The 22,153-nt window shown below is 43.4% G+C and overlaps 1 protein-coding gene across 1 annotated transcript in view; it reads left to right on the forward strand.

The window, feature by feature from the left end:
• Positions 1-22,153, forward strand: part of cdh24b (cadherin 24, type 2b) — a 192,011-nt gene that overhangs the window by 43,251 nt on the left and 126,607 nt on the right. The window contains exon 2 of the mRNA XM_088015057.1: positions 11,334-13,126. Within this exon, the coding sequence (XP_087871183.1) occupies positions 11,618-13,126 (1,509 nt within the window). The 5' untranslated portion in view covers positions 11,334-11,617. The remainder of the gene's footprint in view (positions 1-11,333; positions 13,127-22,153) is intronic.

The raw sequence follows: 22,153 nt of genomic DNA on the forward strand, positions 1-22,153 counted from the left end.
TAGCCATTTCCAAGATGAAAGCATAATGCGTCTCTCCGCAGCTCTGAGCTCAAATCAATGAAAAAGTTTCTGTTGTCCAGAGTCATTTTAATAATATGGCAGAGAAAACGTTGGTGACAGAGGAGAGTTTCTCAGCAACTCAGAGCAACAAGTGCTGCTGTTTGGAGAACATGAACGAGACGGAAACTATGACTTCTGCAAAAAGCATGTTAATTTGGAGACCAATTCTGAATTCAGCAACTGATTATCATAGATTTAGTAACAGTTTTGTCTCCAATAATGAGAACCAATTGATGGATTACTGTGTTAAAGCAATTACGCCTGACTTCTGTTTTAAAGTTTTGATTACGACTGTAAAATAAATCCAACAAAGCAACCAGGATCCGCATCGCCCGTCACGTTCCACCTCCGCTTTGTGATTTCACGCATGTAACCCCTACGGCAAGTCGTCTCAGTAGGGTTAATAAACTCTAAAATGATTTCCTTTGCAAAGGATAATAACAATTTTATGTTTATTTGTCACTAGCTGAGGAGGCGTTTGTGCGACGGCAGCACACCTGACCTGTGCAGGAGCAAATGTTGTTCCTACACAAAAAGAAAAGAAAAGAAAAGGAAATTAGGTCCAGATATTTAAAGAAAGGGTGGGGGAGAAAAAACGTGGCATTCACATAGAATAGAGCCGTTCAGTTTTGACAACTTGTGACATTGCCTGTACATTGCCTCAGTTATTTCTGCACTTTCTGTCATATTCCCATTCCCTGCATGTCACCGGCTGCTGTCCCTTTTTACTCTTGCTGCTCTATATTCTCCTGGAGAAACGAGGCTGCCGATTGCCTTTAATGGGGAGCAAAACTGGACTGAAAATGGATCTATAGTCTCTATGACCGGCATCCTTACCTTTAATACTTGTATCTACGTCGTCCAGTGAACCGTTCTGACTGCTGGACACAGAGAATCATTAAATGTAGGTGTTTCAGTCACTTCCATGGCCACAGGTATAAAACTTAAACACCTACGCTGTATGTACCAACTTGTGGTAAATTCCTTAGCTATTAAATATTCCACTTTGCGCTGTTGTTTTGTGGTATTATGACACTTTGGAAGGGATTTGGGAAATGGCATTAACTAGGCAACGTAAGATTAAATACAGATGAATTAATTCTCTGGAGTCAGCAGCAGCAGACCTCCTAATTTCATGTGCTCTCTTGATTAGCTTGATGACAGTGGATCGGGTTTTCACGGCCAAGCAGCTGAATCCAAAGCTTACATGTGGAAGAACTGGGATCATTTCTCAACCACCTGATTGGTTTGATATTTGTTGGGGGAATTTAACTTGATTGCATCAGATATAAAGTTTGGTGCTGGGTGGATTAACCATGTTGATCTTTTTTTATTTTCAGCAGCTGCGTATTTGTTCTAGTGAAATGAAGCTGTTTGAGGATTTCAAAATGGCAACTTTTTTGGAAATGTTTGAAGATGTTGCTATTCCAGTACAACTGCTCCACCACCGCACAGAGCAAGGTGCTTATAGACGCAGATATGCGAGTTTGGCGATGAGGAACTGGACTGGCCTGCAGATTCACAACTTCAGCCCAACACCTTTGAGTTGAATTGGAGTGGTGACTGTGAACAACAACAACATTGTCCAACATTAGTGTCTGACCTCACAAATGTGCTTCTGAAAACATAGTCATAAATTCTCATAAGCACACGCCTAAAATTATGTCGAGACAATTGTAAGTAAGTAAAACTTTGAAGACAAGAGTCAGAAAGTGCTTCAAAAAAACAAAATAAACACACACAACAGAATTAATGAAGGGCAGATTTAAACAGAGAGGACATAGCCGGCCTTTAAAGGAAGCCGCTGAGTCCACTCATCTGACTGACGTGCTAAGATTTTGCGTCCATCTTCTGTACTGTTTAAATATTTGTGATCGACAGTGGAGACATATTGGGGAAACTTGTTGACTTGTTGACAATTCACTAGAACGCATCACATTTTAATTTTCAGACTGAAAACCATCTTCCATTCATTGTCCTGAAAGCATGCCACCCACTCAGTCAACAGGTTCTGCCTCATCATCCTCATCTAAGCTCTTATCATACCTTCCTCCTAATCAAAGGAAAAAGTAACACTAATCTGCACATAAATAACAATCAACCAGTCAGATTTCTCCATCTGGTTAGCTTACTTTAGTAAAGTTAGTTTTCAGAACAGAAGAGTTCTGTTGACAACTTGACATGTTTGTGTACAAAGTCAAGGTGAGAAAGAGAAGTTGAATCCTTAGCTTTTCCATTCTAAATACACTTTTTTTGTTGTTTGTTTTAGTTAACAGAAGTGATATTGGGTGGTATTCTCCAAGCCATGAATTGGTCTGGTTATTGTAACCCTCTGATGTATCTGCAAGCCAGGCAAATCCAAAGCCCCTCCCTCCGTTGTCACACTGAGTATTTTTAGTCTTAATCGCACCAACAGGCAAGCGGCCACCTTTAAGTGGACTGAAACGTTGAGCCGTCAACATGCAAAACGTAAATTCATCCTGCCATCTTCCTCTGTTCCCCCTCCACTCCTCTTGTTTCCACACACCCAGTGGGGAGTCGTCCAGTGTCCACAGGCTGCCCCGTTTACCAGGAGAGATTAGGACCTGCTGTCGATATCTCTGTGGGGCTGAGGAGGTTGACAGAGGTTGGTTCGCCGGCGAACAAAGGCGTTTTGTATGTTTACAGACGAAAACTGTGCCGCCGCTGCTGCTCTCCCCCTGACAATGACAGGCGTTTTATCTGCCACGGTTCAGGGCGGGACTGGAGCCGCTTCACGGAGCTCTGCACTTAAAACGGCCCGGTCAGTCTTCATAGGACCACCGATTCCTCACCCCACAAAATCTTCCTCTGAGCCCCCCTCCGCCCCTCCTCACCTCTGTAGCTGCCATCCTCCACTGATGCACATGCTGATACACCCAAGAAACATAGATGCTTCCCCTCGGTTTTTTTCTTCTTTCCTGCCTCTCTTCTGGAGCTCGTCTTTGTTCTTCCATACATAATTCTTTTGGGATTGATGCTTTTTCTTTTCCACTGGTGTGAGGGAGGGCTGCCTTTTCTTTTTTTCCCCTTTGACTTTTCCTGCATCCAGAGTCGATCCCCTGAGATTCCTTTGCGCCTCCTGTCAATTCACATTTAAGTAGCTATTCTGTGTATGCTCCGGTTTTTGGTGCCATTGACTTCATGAATGTGTGTGTGTGTGTGTGCGTGTGTGTGTGTTTTGGAAAACAGATGAATAAGCCTTTGTGATTCCAGTTATTTTTTATGGATGAATATGTGGCAATAAATACATTTGGTTTCATGGTGAATATATTTTTCTATGGGGCATGAAGTCCATAGTCACATGTGTGAATCTTTGAGGACAGATGCTCACAGGTACGCTGTGTGATGGGGCGTCTGGTGTTTGCGTGATTAATGGATTGGCTATTTAAGGAGAGGCAGTTTAGACACCAAAGCAAAAAAGATGAATCGTGATTAAAATTTTCGGTCTCGTTAAGTTGTTGACAGCTCACAATCGATGGTGAGGATCTGCTTCCAATACTAACGAACCAAAGCCTCTGAGCTGATGAGTTTTAGGAGGCACGGCAGAAGTAAGGGGAAAATAATTAAGTTATTCATTGCCCCAATTTATCAATTCACTGAGACATACGATGCACCCTCTTTCAATTATAAGTTTTCACATATCGGGACATAATAAAGAGTCCTCTGGCTCCCGCCACAGCCTAAAATTAAGCAAATAAAACCTCAGAAGAAGAACTGAAATGCATCTTACTGCTCATTATTTAATGAATTAAACAGACTCATCGACAACCCCGTGAAAAGCTCTTGAGGAAATTGGAAGAAACTTTGGCGTTTATTATTCCGGAGTGGGAAAGATTATTTACAAGTTGAGTGCAGTCAACACGGTTTCCAGTTTTCCTATAAATGAGCAGAGCAGCAAGATTCAGCAAGAACACACTGTGTAGTACTTAAGAAGTTACAGTAAACACAGTGAGAAATTAGAGTTGGTTTGAGAGGAGAAGGCTTGTTTGCTCAAAGGAAAACATGGCAGCATTGGTAAAAATCACCAAAAACCATATCTGAAGAAAGCATAAAACAATATATTTCAGAATGAGAATAAGACAAAAAAACGGGCCTACTGCATGATGGTCTTTTTTGAGGAAAATCTAAACAGCCTAGACACAAATGCCTCTCATCTGTGTCTCAGATTACATGGATGACCCAACATTCTGACATCATGCTTTTGCTATCTGTACTCATAAAGATTTGCTCGCCTCAGTATGCTGAATGCTTGAAACTAAGAGTGAACGTGACGCTGTAACTGCTGTTAATTTACCTAAAATTATTTGACCTGTTCAGATCAGAGCATTTCAGTTTTATTTGTAGTCAGTCGGTCTTCAAGTATGAAGAAATACATCGACAAGTTGGCGATGTCACAGAAAAAGCAGCATCACCGGTTCTGACGCAGCTGAATACTGTGAATTACACACCTTTGATTCCAAAGAGGATGACTTTAAAAAAATACTGATGTGGACACACAAAAGATGACTCATTTTAATGAACACACTGCCACTTGGTTTTGGTTTATGTCCAAAAACAGTGTAACATGAGTTTATACAAAGAACCAGATGATATTGTGCCCATTTACCAGAAACCTCAGTATTGAAAAAGGAAGATGTTACTGTTCACTCTGTTTACATTACAATGCAATTTAGTTGGACTCATGTGGTTGTACTTTCAGAGAAAAAAAAAAAAAAAAAAAACTTGAACAGCATATTTTCAAAAGCAATCATTGCCCACCGCATCACCCCATAAGCCTTATTTACTCTTAGGAAAATCATTATACCTAAGTAAAGCCAAGTGCAGACTCTCTGCCCCCATCCTGTTTCCATAAGGACACGAACAGCAGTTCCATCGCGTTATATTATAAAACTCTAATGAAAAAATATGACCTGCCCATTGCTTCGTACTGCGACAACACAATTATGCTCACTTGCGCTGTGCGGCCCGACGCGCCGAGTCTAACCGCCGCTCTGCGTTGAAGGTCCCCAGCTCAGTGTGAAACCGTGCATCACAGATGTCTCAGCCGTTCTGAACGGTGTTGCTCCCAAAAACTGGTGCAGAAGATCAAAAGGTTTGAAGAAAATAAAAGATATTTATTTCTACTTTTCTTTATTTTCATGCTTCAAAGAAAGGTTCACACTGTCAGAACATCCCATGCAGAGATGTTTGAAATTTGTTCAGTGCAGACGCCCTCCCCCCCTCCCCCCCTGTGTTAATATTCAGCCCTGCGTCTGACCACCTGCCTGGGGTTTGTTAACAAGATGCCCGTGGAAATGATTGCCTGGTCATCAAACTCCCAGCTGATAGGTTCCTCTGGGAGAGAGAGAGAGAAACACAGGACTCTGGAAACTGAGTTTCCCTGATCGCCCACTCTTGCTGTACATTAGAGATAACGTTTATCTAGTCCCAACCTCACATTTGTATAAAACGCATTCTCTAAAATCTCCACGGCGGGGCTTTCTGTGAGTCTCTCCCGCAACTCCAAAGTCGTATCCTACATTTTACCGCTCGGTGACTCGATTTATACGGACAATTACAGTCCTGTCGCCTGTCGGCAAGATGGTTGCCAACGAGACACCTGTCACTTCCAATGCTGCAAGACCGGGGAAGGGAAGGGAAGAGGACTGGCCAATTGATTGAGGGCCGAGTGCACAGAGGGTGAGGGACGTGGTGACAGGCTAGTGATTGACACGGATGAGAGGGAAGAAAAGAGGACGGCATTGAGCAGCGACGAGGACAGAAAGCTAAACAAGAGCAAGAGTAAGGAGAGGGGTGGATCGAGGGATATTTACAAAGATAGAAGAAACAGGTGGTGAGTGGGAGAGGTGGGCGCAGAGGAGGAGGGGTGTTTTTTTTTCTTTCACCAAAAGAGTTTTGCCTTGCAAAAGCCGTCAGGCCGCCTTTTCGCATTTTCACAGTGAGAAACTCCAGTCTAGTTTACGGCGTTTTATGTGATAAATAGAGAAACCACCACAAAAAGCGCATCTGTGTAAAATGCAAAAGGAATGGACCCACGGTTTTGAAGGGATTTTCAAACTTTCAAAATCTGAAGAAAAAAAAAATGGGGGGTTTTCGTGTTGCCCTGCGATAGACTGGAGACCTCTCCAGGGGTTCACTCTGCTTCTCAAACCAATCCTCCCATTTCCATCTGCGTGGGTAAGCAGATGGAAACATGGACACCTGATTATGTTGTAAACTAGGCTGGCAAACTGGGGAAAATAAGGTCGCCACGTCATTTTCGCCCAGTACTGGGGAAAAAATAAATAAATAAATAAAAAATTCCCATCACACAGAAGGAATGCAATTTTCTGTCGGATGAATACGTGCCCCTTGGATATAAACCACTCATCTAGCAGCTTATGAAACAATATTGGTGTCTTTGTGGCTTAAAGTTTAAAACTCAGTGAGATTTTCTCCCCCTGTGTGTCAGGCATGTGCTGATTTATAAAGTCCATTTCAGTATTTAGCTACCAGGTTTTGTTGGGAAGTGGACCCAGGGCTGCCGTTTCTGTGAGTCAGTGACAGAGAAATGCGTCCGTTCTTGTGTTGCTCCTGCTATCTGGCCTGCCGGTTGGATCTCGGTCACAGGTCTGAGGCAGCCCAACACCCGCGGGGTCGTAGAAAGCTTCCTGCCTTATTCCGTCCAATCTATGGACTGAAATGTTATAACACGTCGAAAGCTGATTCAGACTCTCTTCGTTTTACCTTTCCTCTCCAGAAGATGTAAACTGTCTGAAGACATGAAATGAAGCAGGTTGATTTTTTTTTTTCAGGATTTTTCAGGATTTCATCTCCCAGGTTGAATCCTGGGAGATGAAGGATGCTGGAATTAAAATCTAATCAATAATTTCTAATATTTATTTTTTTGCTTACTAGTTAAAAAAAAGAAGAAAACTTTGTTGGACTAAAACCAATATCTGAGCCAATTTTTTTTTTTTGCATACAATTCCAAGTACTTTTGGGGGAATGTCTCTGCTAGCTTTGCACGTCTAGAGACTAAACGTTTTGTCCAGCCTAAGCTCAATCTGCACTGAGAGCTTCGATCATCCAACAGGTTTTCTTCCGTCATTTCCCTGTGTTTAGTTTAATCCGTTGTTGCGTTTACTCTAACCAGATTCCCTTTCACTGCTGGAGCGACTTTGGCTCCTTTAACACACACCGGGCGTGTTTTCGTGAAGAGCCGACAGAGCAGAGCAGATTGCTGGACGTTGGCTCTGTATGAGGTTTTATGAAGAGCTTTATTCCTCCTGACTTGAACAAGTTTGGAAAGTGTGGGTTGTTCAACAGAACAGGATGAATTTGTGCGTTTCATCAGACTGTGATGGTGCCACTGTGCGATACCCTTCGGTTGTTCTGTGATCCGGAGTCCCTGAGGGCCTCTTATCTGCTTCTCCTATTAATGATCTTCCTGCTGTCAGCGTGGATCGACGACCTTTTCGATGCCATAATATTTTATTTTTTTCTAACTGCGGAAGCAGAATTGAACACGAATGTTTCTTTTCCACTTTACAAACTGGGCCTACTTTGATGTTGTCAGGGATATAAAATTGGAAACTATTAACTGGGTTAATCACCATGAGTGGATTATAGAAATAATTGTCAACTGGTTTAGTAATCTATTGATTGTTAATTGGAGTATACAGCCTGGAGAAAAAGGCTTATTGCTAAAAGAACACATTCAGAGCAGAAATAATGCCAAAACTGTTTAGAAATGTGTACATTTTATATTTAAGATTAAAAAAAAACTACTTGCGTGCCAGTTATTTTATTAGATTAATTGATTAATCATCAGTCTAATTGACTGAATAATCAATAACTTTAGTTGTAGCCCAGAAAATCTCAATAAAACGCATCAAAATTTATGATTTAAAGGAACAAAAATGTGAAAAAACATTTGAGGGGCGTAAAAACATTTTTGGCGAGGAGGTGCAAAGAGCAGGAGGCTGTAAGCAACGAGGCCGAGGAGAAAAATAAAAGGATGCAAAAGTATCCCAGGAGGAACCTTCCGACTTCAGTCTCGCCCCAGCGAATGTGCTGACAGGGTCTGTCTGCGGCGAAGACGGGAGAGCAAGTGTCACACAGCCGGATAAAGTGAAACTGGCACCGGGTAATCCATAACACTTGGGTTTTACAAACTACACAAACAATGAATTCAGATTTACAAGCCAGCTCGAGCATCGAGAACGTGGAATCGTCGACTTTCTGACTTTAACACGGTTTGCTCCAGAGCAAACAGATCCGCATTAAAGCAGGTTCGTCTGCCGGAGGAAAAGGTGTCCGATCAAAGATTTCACAGCACAGATTTATCCGTCACCGGCGCCTCCGTTTTGACCTTTCGCTCGCGAAGTCAGACTAATCCGCGGTTTTTGTTGGCGGTTTGCAGATGCGGCATTCGATCACGGGCCCTTTCCTCCTCGAACGCACACACACGACTCAGGTGGAAGAGTTGCAAGACTAAGCTGTAAATCAGAGTCCAATAAAAGGCTAGTTATTGATTGTTTCCCGGTGCTAAAGCACGATTATAAAAACGTCCATGCCTCCACACGGCCCCTGCCACATTATCAGATTTTATGTGAAGCCCCCCGGTTTAGTCTGAGTGGCCGTCTGGGACGGATGTGCAAAGACAACAGGAGAAAAGGAATGAGATATGGATGAATGAACTGGGGAAATGAATGGGTTTTTATTCTTTTTTATGGTTCTATCGTTGGTGTGTGTTCAGGCTCACTGTCCACAACTGGAAAGATTTGTCCTCAGAAAAAGTTTGCCGACGCAGCGATGGTGAGTCACTGCATGCAAATAGACACCAAACTCAGTGGCCAGAATCAAGGTGTACCGGTTCAAAAACGTAACGGATTCAAAACCATTTAAATATAACGAGATGGTGTGCAGGTCAGTTTAATGAGATGCCAAAAAGAAAAAAAGAACACCATCATCCAAGAGCCAAAACTTATCAAAAAACGTTTTTTTTTTTTCTTTTTCAAAGTTACTGTGTTTCCATTTCTGTTTCGAAATGTGAAATTGCACGATTATATAATCAACGGAAACGCCACTGGTGTTGCTTCACACTGCTGATCAGTTAATTAAAAGAAGGCTACTGAACCTTTCCCTTGAATTCAGGAGTCAAAATTTGGATATTTGCTTTTGAAGAGTAAAGGAGTGCCTTTAAATAAAATCACACACACTCAGATATTCCTGAGACGCTGTAAGGCTCGTAGCTTCCCACACATTGCAAATACAAATATCCAATCAGTTCTTCATAATTGTGACACTGCACGCAGAGATAACGAGGCGACAAGAGGTGCAGGTGATGTCGAACTGCAATCACAGACATCCTCATGTGAAGTGTTGTAATTGTGATGCATCGTTTGCAGTATTTGCTGAAATGTAACGTTTTAAGAGTCCCTGCTCTATCTGTGGCTCGCAGTGAGTCGTGGGGACATTACGTAACGGGACGGAAAGAAACGTTTCCTCAAAATGAGAGTTAATCATGAATGCAGTCATCGCATTTTCAGAAATAGCGTCGCAGTGAAACATCGTCCTGAAACTGTGCAGCCCCAGCGAAGACGACTGTCGTTTCATATTTGCTGTCTTTACTCAAGAGCCATGCAGGCTAATGGTTTGGGTTATTTTTGTACATATGTATGTGTGTGTGTCTGTGTGTATTCGTTCCAATCATGCCAAATCTCCTGCGAGCTCCGCGATATCATGGAAATGTTTTTGCGAAATCTGCGACGCCGAATTCCGAGTTTTCTCGCATTGCGAATCCCTGTCTGTCTCCACACATGTGGCAGCAAAGAAAACCTTGTTATGTTAATGCGGTCTGGCAAACAGCAACTACATTGGCTTGTCAGATGTGTAGGCAGGCATTATTGAAACCTCACTGAGGAGTGTCCAGTCATGTCAGGAGACGTGCACGCTGATGGATATCTGACATTTTGATTCTCGCGTGTGCGTCTGGAGCGCTGGGCGACACCCGGAAAGCAGCAATGTGATGAACGAGACCCGGCAGCCTTTTGACTCGCTCCACGCCCTTTAAGTACAGCTACGTGAAGGGCTTCGTCTGAATCGACGTTTATCTGACAGGATTTGTGTCCGACCAGCTGGTTAATCAGAAATCAAGTGTTATGAAAGATGGCTTTCTCTTGTCCGAGCTTGCCTCTCTCTCTCTCTCTCTTTCTCTCTCTCTTTTTTTTTTTCTTGTGCAAAAGTGTGCATCGTCTTCTCCTGTTATGTGTTTTGAAGAGAAATTATACATGGCCTTTAAATACTACAAATTTGAACAACTTAGCATGGTTTATAATGAGCCACTTTAAGTAGTTTCTCAGCAGAGAAACCTTTTCCTGTAAAGTTGTACGTCTACATACTGAAATTTCTGCCTGTTCTTCTCAGCAACATAGATGAATTTAGATCATTTGTGAAGATTAATTTTCAAGTTTTCCTTCAAATTTCTTTAGTTTTATATTAGCTGGGACATTCTAGCACAAGATATCCTTTAATCATTGAATTATGGATCTGTCTTTCTGTTTCGTGTGTCCAGCGTTGTCCTGTATCTTAACCCCATCCATCGTCCAATCAACTCTGACCAGTTTCTTTATCCCTTCTAAAGAAAAGTGTCTTTTTAGCATGATGCTGCCACCACCATGTTTCACTGTATAGATTCTGAATTTGATGACATAACCCTTTAAAATAAGTTGAGCTTTGGTCTCATCTGAACCAGAGCACCTTTATCCACAGGTTTTATGTTGTCTCCTCTTTTTAAATTTTAAACCAGGACGTATTTAGGCTTCTTACGACAATCGTTTCCTTCTGTCCCCTCTTCCATTAATTTTCCGAATGCATCGGCTGTCCTGGAAACGGATTATCCCACCCGAGCTGTGGATGTCAGCTGCTCCTCCAGAGTCACCCTGAACCTCTTTGCAGCATTTCTGATTATTACCGTCCTCGTTGCTTCTACCGGTGCTTCTGCAACGCACTGAAAGCATAACGTTGTGATGATAAAACTTGACCTCCCCAGAAAAAGAAATAAAATGTGTACCATTGTGAGGGCATAAATAGAAAGATGTTCAGAGTTTAAAATCCCCATTGTGCTGGCAGAAACGCGATTGTTGCCGTGTCGAAAGGTCTCCCCGGCCTGCCTGTGAATCGTCCTACCTGTCTGCGTGGCTCCATTTTTAATTAACGCAGCGCAATGATTAAAGTTTTGACTTAATTATCTTTATCTTTTCTCCCAGGGTGTTCGAGTCTCCGCGGGAACCTGAATGAGACGCTTCGCGAGGGAGGAGACGGGGAGAGAGAGAAGAAAAACAGCTCGCGGAGGCTTTGTGAGATAGACGGAGATATCGGACCGCATTGACGAGAGGAGGAAGTGATTGACACCTGCCCTCCAGCTCGGCGTGAAGGGCAAAGGAGGGGAGAGCGAGGGGGGGATGAGGTGAAAACAAAAGAGAATGAAGACGGTCAGAAAACAAGAGCTGCCTTATTCCATCCCCCGTGCGAATTAGAACAACAAGACAAGATGATTGCAAGGAATCTTCTCCTGTTGGTGTTCCTGTCCCTTTGGGAGGTTCTTTTGGGAGGGGCCTCGGTGAGCAAGGTGTTACGCAGGAGAGGGGCGGCCGGGTTGCACATGGCGAGGCGAGGGGAGAGCAAACCTGCAGACCAATGGGACGACGGCGAGGATTCAAACGCGATGCCCATGGTCACTTTGAGGAACCTGATAAATCGCGAGCAGCTGAGCGACTCCAGGTTTCCTCACGCCAAAATGGTTTTGAGCAACAAAGAGAGGCAATCCATCAAGCCCAAGCGCGAGGTCGACTCCGTCAGTAGAAAAGACGGGACGCCGGCTGCGTTGTCCAGCAGCAAGGCATCAAACCTGGAGGTGAGGAGAGTTAAAAACGGCACGAGAAGCGCAGAGACTTCCAACACGGTGCGGTCGGAGAAATCCTTCGTCCATCACAAGGCGGAAATGCATTCCAATAAAACCAGGGCCAAATCCGGCACCAGGTCCAGGAGCAGGCCCGATTTGAGCGCCCACACCACAGGCATGCCCGGGAAAGGGTTCGCCGTCGATTCAAGCCGAAAGCTCAACCTCACCGGGAGTTACGGCGTGCTGAAGCTGCTGTCGAAAGAGAACTTAGTCAGGATCGTCAATTCCCAAATGCAGAAAGTTCCCGGCCTCGGCTTTCCGAGCAAGGGCAGCCGGAGCAGGAAGAGAGACTTGATTGACGTTAATCACGAGCCATTAGAGACTCAGAGGGAGCAGAGACAAGATATGGCTGCCATTCAGCCTCACGCTGGATTCGATAATCAGACCGCATTTCCATATGCGAGCTCGGTTACCAGCCCAGATCTCTACCCCCGCCAGAACGCCGCTACTCATATTAATCTGCCGAGCGACGCCAAGCCGGCTTTAAGGAAAGGGCAAGACAGCTTGGGAGCACTGAGCTCCGACGGCGGTGATAACAAGAGCAAACACCTCGCTCGTTCCCTGTCGACACCTCGCAGCGAGGTCGGCCCTGGCCCCGAGAAAGAGGCGATAATCAGCCAAACGGAGCCGCCGTTTGCATCGATGAAGCGTCTCCCTGTGTATGTTCTCCCAGAAACAAACGATTCTCCCCCGTCTGTGCTGACGATGCAGCCCCTGGGAGCAAGAGGAGGGAGCAGAGCAGCAGATTCCCGCAGAGACCCATTAACGGAGTCAGCTCGCGCCGCTAGAACCGATCCCGGCACGGCGAAGTTTCTCACAAATGAAGACCACAAACTTGTCAACAGCAGCCATGTCCTGAGGCTCCAGCCCGCTCCCAAGTGGAGCCGTGGCGCAAAAGAAGCCGAAGTCCAAGCCGCTGACCCGGTAAATGGAAATGGCCTCGTGTTCGAAGAAGCGTCGGAGTCGGACTTGGAGCGGGGGGCACAGCGGCCTGTGGAGGGGAGGCGGTCACGCTCTCGCAGCAGGAGGAGCTGGATCTGGAACCAGTTCTTTGTGATCGAAGAATACGCCGGCCCAGAACCTGTGCTCATTGGACGGGTAAGTAAAAAAGAAGAAGAAAAAAAAAAAAAAAACTCTCCCTGTTCTGATGTAGAAGCTTTGGACGTTTTTACAAAAAAAAAAAAAAAAAAAAAAGAAAATGTGTGAAATAAGGTTTTCATCTGGGATTGCCCTGTACTTAGCTTCATCCATCTTCCTAGCAGCTCCTACCAGCCTCCCTGTCCCTGCTGGAGAAGAGAATCCCCACGGCAACACAATCTTTCACTGAGTGGATAGTGTGTTTAGGGTGATGTGCGGCGTTAGTCTTCCTGACACATGCAGCATTTGCATGTAGGATACATTTATCGTGACCCTTACGTGGCTTTTGTCCTGCCAAACATGCAGAACGTCCCCTGCACAAATAACAGCGCTGTTTTTGACACATTTTCCCATCTGAAAAGTGAATCTCTGGAGCTCTTCCAGAGTTTTCTATTTCTAATTAAAGGTGCAGTATGTTGTTTTTATAAAAACTTTCATGATATTGTGACAGTATAACATGAAACAGATTATTTGTGAAAAAGTTGAGCTCCTCTGCGTCCTTTCTATGGCTCCACTATCATCTGCAGTCAGATTTAACCAATCAGAACCAGGAGGTGGGTCTTAGTGCTGTTAATCAAGCTTGTGTACATGATGCTGCTGTGCTAATGGAGGAGAAACAACTTAGTGTTACAGAAAAACTGTTAATCCGCCATAACTAGCCTAGAGAAAGCAAGGGGGGGAGGGATTATCTGTCTCATATTTTACTCTCCTGATATAGTGACAGTTTTAACAAATCTGAAAAATTATAATTTTGTCACACAAGTTACCTACTACAGCACCAAGGCTCTGGTAACTTAATCCTGGACTTTGACTATGCATTCTAGCACATGAATAATCAATCAATCAATTGCTACTTTATAGATAAGGCTTGTCCAAATGGAGGGCAAACCTCCCCAGGCGTTTACAGTCTCTACCAGGTTTATCCTTTGGGATTCCACTTTACCATCTTTGCATTAACTCTGACCAGCTTCCCTGCCCATGCCTCTGACATGGATCCATCCAGCACAGTTTGCTGCTGGACCCAAAGCTCTTTGTAATTAGTGAAAATGTGCTGAAGCAAAAACCAAAAAAAAAAAAAAAAAAGAAAAAAGCTTTATTCACCTTTTATTGCTCAGATGCTGCGAACAATTTTCTGAATATTTTATGAAATTCCCAGGCACTCAAGTATTTCACGTAGCTTATTTAACCTCAGGTGATCATCTCCGTTGCACTCCTTACACCGAAGGTGATTAGTGTAATATAATCCCAGAGTCACGCTTCAAGTTTTTTTTTGTGTGTGTGCGCGTCGCCATAACCCTGCAATTGGAATTGATTTACATTCCTCGGCTGCGACGCGGCGCCTTCCAGGTAGTCGTAAAATGTTCGATGCATCAATGATCCACTGAGGCTCAGCAAAAGCCCCAGATTCTCTTCTGCCCAAGAGGCTAGACATGATCAGCACCAATCTGCACACACCAATGGGAATTGACACGTCCAGCTGAATTAATAGGTTGGTTTTTTTGTTTCTTGCCATCCTCCACCATTGATCCTCTCTCCGAGGCAGAGAAGTCAGAGTGTTGCCTCATGCTCCTGTAGGTCGGACCTGTCGGCTCTCTCTCCCTGTCGGTCTGCAAGGTCCTGCTTATGATATTTTATTCAGATTGATTTACGCTCCTCGGTTTGACGGCGTTCTCCTGCCGCGCTCTTCCTTTGCTGGACGCGCACGGGGCCGTGGTCCTGCGGCTCTGCAATTTATTACACTCATTGACCGCGCTTGTCTCACCACCCGGCTCCACGCCGCCACACATTCTCTCCTCTTTCCAAAGAATTACGAGCTTCAGGGAGGTCACGTCGACTGGACAGAAGGTGTCTCGAAAGCCGGGCGCTGTAATGGCCGGCCTCCCAGTCCCAGGCATGCACCAACTGTCTCCTGAACCCAGCTGCTGTAGATGAGCTAATTTATAAGCCTGTGTGGCCAGTTTGCTCAGCAAATGAATAGTAATGATCCCTGTGTGACTGCTGCGGGCTGCAGAAAGCCACAGAGAGCGAGAAGTGTGTTTGTGTAAGTGTTAGTGCTTTGAGTCGGGCTGCTGTTTATGAGCTTTCCAGCACAGTGGGACGCGTCTCGCACTTTCGTAGACAAAAAGGCATAAATTGCTTTCGTATTTTTAGGTCCTGGTTCCCTCTTGCCCACATACGGATGCGACCTGAATTATCCAGCCTCCCTGCCGTTTAGCTAACATTCAATTTGGCTTCTTTTGCAGCTTGACTGATAAAGGTCTGAGCTGGGGGTGTGAAGAAATCTCATGCTAACTCGATCTCGACAAAATATTTAGTTTTGGTCAAACTGAAGTTTTTCCTACTCGCCTGTTTGAATAAGTCTAAGTTATTATTATGAGTCCTTCAGATGAAGACCTGTGCTGTAAGCCTGACACCCTGTATCTGTGTTTGAGATTCTTATTTTGAATTGAAACAGGGAGCAGTTGTTGAGTTAAACCGATGGCTTGATTAAATCAAGACTTCTGGCCAGAACGACCAACACTACTACTGTCTTGAAGGATGTGTTATGTATTTTTCAGGCACATAGCACCATTTTATTGCACAATAAAGGAACTATTTTACTTTGATCAAATGGACTTCCAATTTATTGTAAACTGTGGAATAGAAATTTTCTGTTGTGGCTAGCCAAACTACAAATTTTGTTTTAAAGAAGGTTTGCCGTTACCCAGGTAATGCTACTTTCAAAATGCTTCCAAATACCTTATATATTTCCTGTCACTCTGCTGGTACATCTTACTGAGTATCCAAAATGGTGGCTGATAAAGGTTGTAGGTAAATGTAGCCGGTTGTTGTCCACCAAGCTGTTTCCAAACCTCCCAGCTTCTGCCTCACAGAGCGACCCACTCAGCTCCTTCAGACTAGCCAACAGCAATTAGCAAACGCCTGGTGGATTTGTGCATCAGCTGAGCTCATTATACCAGCTGCGTCTCATTGCAGCACTGGTAAAAAACCTTGTTAAAAGGTCAAAAGCGGAGCGATGTGGTGACTTCCTGAAGGCGGAATTTCATAAAAGGGCAGCATTTTTAAAGAGACGCAATTTCAAGGCGCTAATTTTGTGAAGTTGAATGTCTTAAGTCATATTTGGTATATCATTTTTATAACAACTGAAGGTAACAGAGTTGCTATAAAATGACATTGTCCCTATAAGATAAATCAATTCCTTATTCTGTCTGCACAAACAAAGAGCGGGAGCATTTTTACTCTGTTTCAGCCATTAAAACCTGCTTTAAAATAAGAAAAAAAGCATATAAACTACCACTTATATAGTCGCTAACCCTGGATTGGTATGTAGTACACTCATTAAAGATGACTTCCTAAATAGTTTTTGATTTCGGAAGCCTTCGCTCTATTCGCGACAACAAAACAACTTCAAGGTTTCCCAGGAGCGTTGCCGTGTTCCCACCTCGTTTCGTCCTCAGGAGCCCCGATGCCGTGTACCGCTCTGCCTCGTTTCAGCAGCCAAACGCAAAACTGTGTAGCCTGACCAGAATGCAGTGATTTAGTGGGGCTCGGAGAAGACGTTGGAGCCAGCAGTCCAGCTTACAGATGGCATTGTGTGTAAAGCCATTAGTGCCAATCTGCTGTGTCAAGCAGGTATCGGTGCCAGCACATTGTAGGGTACTCAAGGAGGGAACCGCGCCAGGCCACACACATGTGCGAGCGACGGCGTCGACACTTGGGAGAGTTCCCAGACCTCCGCTGTGACGACGTGTTTTCGTGCGTGCCCTCGCTTAGAGATGTGTCCGATTAGTACCTCGCCGTAGCGCGCAGTGACAGCACACATGAATAATGCTCTTATAGACCTTAATACGCTTATGAATTTTTAATCTTCAGCTCTGCTGTACTGTAGGCTCTATAGGTAGAGAAATAATCAATGTAAACATTCTCCAGTGTTTCTTTCTTTCTCCCCCCCCCCCCCTTTCACCGTTGGAGCCTTGATTGTGCTTTAATGGAGAGAGTTACAGCGACGGCGTTCTGATCCCAGCTGCACCGCGCAGGCCAGAACGCCGCCATCTGGCCAGATACAGCCCGGATCCAAACCAGTTCAGTCAACGGCAAACGCGGTCGCCCGAGAGTCGTGATGCATTTTTCACCTGAACTCGGCTGTCTGGTCTCAGATATGGAGCAACGACGGTGTTCATATTTTCTTTTTTTTAATCTTTTTTTTCTTTTATCGCCACGTTATCGTTGCATGTCTTAATCAGCCTTATTGTTTGTTTTTCCAGTCTGAATAAATCTCCACTAAAGCTGGAAACAAGAGCCAAGGCTCTTATCTGGTGATGGCAGTGGGAGACAAATAATCTTTTTGTTAAACTGATAATGAATTATGGGGTCAAATACGGGGAAAAGCAGGCGGTTGAATTTCCAGTAGCTGTGAATGTTTTTTTTTTTTTCGTCTTTTTTCTGTGAAACAAATAGAGAGAAAAAGAGTAAATCTAAAAAGAACCAGTCAATAAAGAAAACCGAGAAAGTAGCCCTTGAATTATTTTTTTTTTTTATCTCTTTGAGGTCTGAGTCTTTTTTTGTAAACGACTTGTTCAGGATCAGAAGTCACTAAAAGAAAAAAAAAAGTGAGAAACCTTTTAGCATTAAAATATCTGAGTTGTTCCCCTATCAACGTTCGCTCTTTGTCTCTCGCCTGCGCGCGCACAAACACGCAGATCACACCCGATACACACGCACACACACACGATGCTGCGCTGCTATACGCTCTCATGCTGGAGTGTCACTGCCCCATGATAATTGTGAATTTAATTGATGCTGTCACATGGCCTGTAATGGGGTTTCAAGTGATTGCAGAGGCTGTGTGAAGGCAACAAAAAAAAATTTTGAGAAGAAAAGGCGCCTCTGCAGAGCAGGGATTAAAAGAAAAAAAGCCTTTCTGATTAGCTTTTCTTCTCCCGTTACTCTTCTCTTGAAATGCAAACTCCCCAGCAGCTCATGCGGGGAGGAAACGTGACATGTAACCGTTTCTTCCTCTCAGCGAGGCGACTCCATCTTGGCCTGTGTCACCTTAAAAGCAGCTTCGGTGCATGAGCTACGTAGCCGTGCTAGCAAATGTGCAAATGTAGTGGCAACGCAACAGGAAACAGACTTGGGCTATTTTTGTAATTAGCATATCATTAACATCACAATGCATATTCATAACACATTGTGTAGTGTGGTGGCATAATAGTAACTATATCTCAACACAAGCGTGGGCTGGTGTGTAAAAATACTTGGAACTTGTGTCAAGTGAATGCAACCTTAATATTTTCTAATAAACAACCAACATGGACAGTGTTTTAGTCGGCAGCCATTCTACGCAGAGGTGTTTGCAAATTGCTGTGATGCATCATGTTGTTAACAAGCATCAATGGACTTGTGATTATTATTATTATTTTTATTATTAAAAAATATTTCCATTTCTATTCATCAGTGCTTCTAGATTAACTAATCTATCTTTTTTGCCATCGTGTGCTTTCACTTTATGTTAAAAGTGATAGCATAGTGTTACGCTATCACTTTATATAGTTAGAGCATAACAAGCTAATTGTAGCAGATTTATTTGTTGGACTAACTGGACTGGGAGCCAGCCCACAGACAAGCCACTTAATGCCAAATATACCCTCAAACATGTGTAATTTTAGAGTGCATTCACATCAACCCTGTTTAGTCTGCTTTAGTCGAACTCTAGTTATTTATGCTTAACGTTTACAACATGCAAATATCTGTCCTACAAAATGCACGTCTTACTCCTGTCTCAGGATCTATGCAGAAGAACAAATAACCCACTTACTGCCCAACGTGTTATTGATAACTCTGGTTCTTCAGCGCCTCAACCCCTCTGGGTGCAATCTGCACTACATTGTGAAAACACTTGCAGAAAATCATTAGTGAGATGCAGGAGGAGAGTGTCACAGGAAGGTAAAGCGTGTTGTCTCGTTGAAGCCCTTCCTGCAGTGGTTGGGCGACGACGTTTAGGCGCATCACGCAGCTGCCGTTTCCGTCGGTGTTTCTCGTGCTCAGACGTTTATGGCTGGCATGTATCGACTATAGCTGCATACTTGCATTCGTGCCTCTCTTTACAGCCTCACGTTTAGCTGTCGCTACCAAATCGTACTTGACGGAAACGGCGTGGGCTAAGATTTAAACTAAACCGGCTGAGGTTTAGTGAACAAACTGCAACGCTATTCTGACACCTTTGTCATCTTTTTCAAACTGAAATTGCTCATCTTGAGTATTAGACTGCTATTAGACAAAAAAAAAAAAAAAAAAACAGCATTTTTTTTTAATTGTCAGTGCTGGAAGCATAAATTATTTGAAAAAACTTTACACAGTCAATTTGGGATACTTGCAGGGGCGGGGGAGGAAAACCCCATCCTAACCCAATCTGTGTTTGCTCCACATGGCTTTCTGTGTGCTACAGTAACATTTCTGAATGCAGCAGGGCAGCGTGTTCTGTAGCAATCCCTCAGACCCATGTGGATATATTGTTCACTGTGCCGTGGTCTCTCATGTATTTCCTCCTGAGGGCTGGAAGGTCGCATGCATCAAACAGAAGCTTTCACTGTTACCCTTTACACGCTGAGATTTCCCCCGACTCCCTGGATATTTTTATAAAACAGCTAACTGTGGATGTTGAAAGACCTAAATTATTCGTGGTTTTCCTTTGAGAAATTCTTCTTTAACCAAGGGATGAAACTGGGCTGAGAGAGGTGGATTGCCACCAGTCCTTTATTAAAGGGTTGAGACTTTGGTAGATGCTCTTTTGATACCCAATCCGTAGTCATTGATCAGCGTTTTTTTGACTGGGAGTTTGATCAATTGTGGATTGATGGACGGTTCGAACGTCCTCCTCCTCTCTCTGCTCTTCTGTTTCTGTGAATCCTCCTTTTCAACTCTGCTGGTATTTGGGGTCACAAGTATTAAAGACAACACAACACTTCTATCAAAAGTAAAATTGCAATTGCGTTATATTAATATAAAAAATATATCCCCCCACCCCATTGGATATTTTGATTGTTTTTTTGGAGAATTTGTTTTGAAAAGATACACTTGTGTACTATTTACAATAACGGTACAATTTCTTCTTCAGTTATTGGGCTTTTTTGTTGTTTTTGTTTAAATTCCCTTCATCTTCAGCAGATCTAACGCTAAGCAGCCCACACAGCCATTCTTCACCTGCATCTACCTAATGAGGTCACTTTTTGTTTAGCAGGGTCAGCCAGTGCTTTGATGTTACCAGTTTAACTACATTTTGCTGCTAATGAATGTAGAAATGTTTCATGCATCCTATCGATCCTTTGACCCACACACACACACACACACACACACACACACACACACAAAAAGTACAATTTTTATTATCACCTGTGCTGAAGTCAAACAATTTCCAGCTGCAAACTTCTGCTTTCCAATAATGTGACTGGAAGCTGCGCTAACCATCCAAACAGCTCCGAGTTCAAATGACACACCGAAAATACGTAAATACCACACAGCGTCAAAACTAAAAAGGGCATCAAAAAACACCAAAACCTTGTAAATATGGCTTCAAAGTGTGAAAAACCCCCCCACCTCAGATAAAAGGGTGGCTTACGAAACTGCAGGAAAGCGAGAGCTGCACAGACAAAGAATGAGGGGGGGGGAGGAGAGAAAACCCTGTATGATGGTGCCAATAGGTGGGCCAAACTGACTGTAAACACACACACCTCCTGACAAGCAGCTCATCAATAATAATAAAAAAGGCAAGTCGCTCTGCAAATATCTCTGTTTTCATGTGCTTCCATTCTCCCTGTAGAAATCATTTAGCCTCTGGGTCCAAGCATAGCAGGGGGGAGACAGCAATTAGAGAGTGACTTCAACGCAGAGGAGAGGGAGGGAAGGAGGGAGGGCTGCGGGGCGGCGTGTGTGTGTGTGTGTGTGTGTGTGTGTGTGTGTGTGTGTGTGTGGGTAACAAGGTGGAAGAGAGACATTACTACACTGGACAAAGGAGGGATACTGGGGTGAAATAAGGTAAAAGAAAAAAATAAGAGCAGGGTTAAATAAAATAGAGTAAAGGAATGACATACAGTACTTTTCAAAAGTATTAATATTGGGGTTAATGTGCTAATTTTGATTAATTACATAATTTTAATTAATTTTAATGTATATATATATTTTTTTAACGCAGTTAATCGCATTTTCTTTTTTTTTTCTTTTTTCTATACAAAAAAGCCGGAACCTTTGAACTGTGTTTCTTGTACATCCATAAATCTGACGCACAGACCCAAAACAATAACGATGGACAACAAATCTGCTTCTCTTGGCCCACTGGGGGTTAAAATTTGCTTCAAAAATAATCTGATTGGACTCTGGGAAAGATTATTATTGTCTATTATAGGAAATACATGAACCTAAAATGTCTTTGTTGTTTACCTCATATATCTACTTATTCAATAATTTAGCACCAAAAAAGCTTTTCGAATCTACTGCCTATTTTGTTGATATATAGTTTTCGAATAGATATAATTAACTAATTACAGACCCTGAAATGAACTCGATTAAACATTTTATTTGAGTTCTACTGCTCGTTAATACCTCTTAATCACCCAACACGTTTGGACTGCTTACCGCTGCAAACTTAACTGTGTTTTAATGGCATTTTTTCCTGATCTGATAGACCAACAAATAGCATTGCAGGAGATTAAACAATATTACAAGTCCCAGTTTTCCTTATTTTTATGCACATACAAAACTGAAGAGAGTTTTGCACGTTTGTTTCTGTCCCCCTGAGAGGATAATTTGTAAAAACACCTCTGGCTGCAGTGAAAACTCCCAAGTCCTTTGAGGCGTGTTTCAAAAACAAAGGGTAAAGTTTTTGCCTTGCTTACCAAAGAAGGAAATCTCAAAGCTTAGCATGTCCCAGCTACCCTTTTTTCAAATTTAGTCACGTATTCTTCATTGCGTGTAGGGATGGACCATCCAAAC

Source organism: Poecilia mexicana, unplaced genomic scaffold (genome assembly GCF_051168715.1).
Source record: "Poecilia mexicana isolate PSO_F unplaced genomic scaffold, ASM5116871v1 scaffold_17, whole genome shotgun sequence".
Taxonomy (NCBI): Eukaryota; Metazoa; Chordata; class Actinopteri; order Cyprinodontiformes; family Poeciliidae; genus Poecilia; species Poecilia mexicana.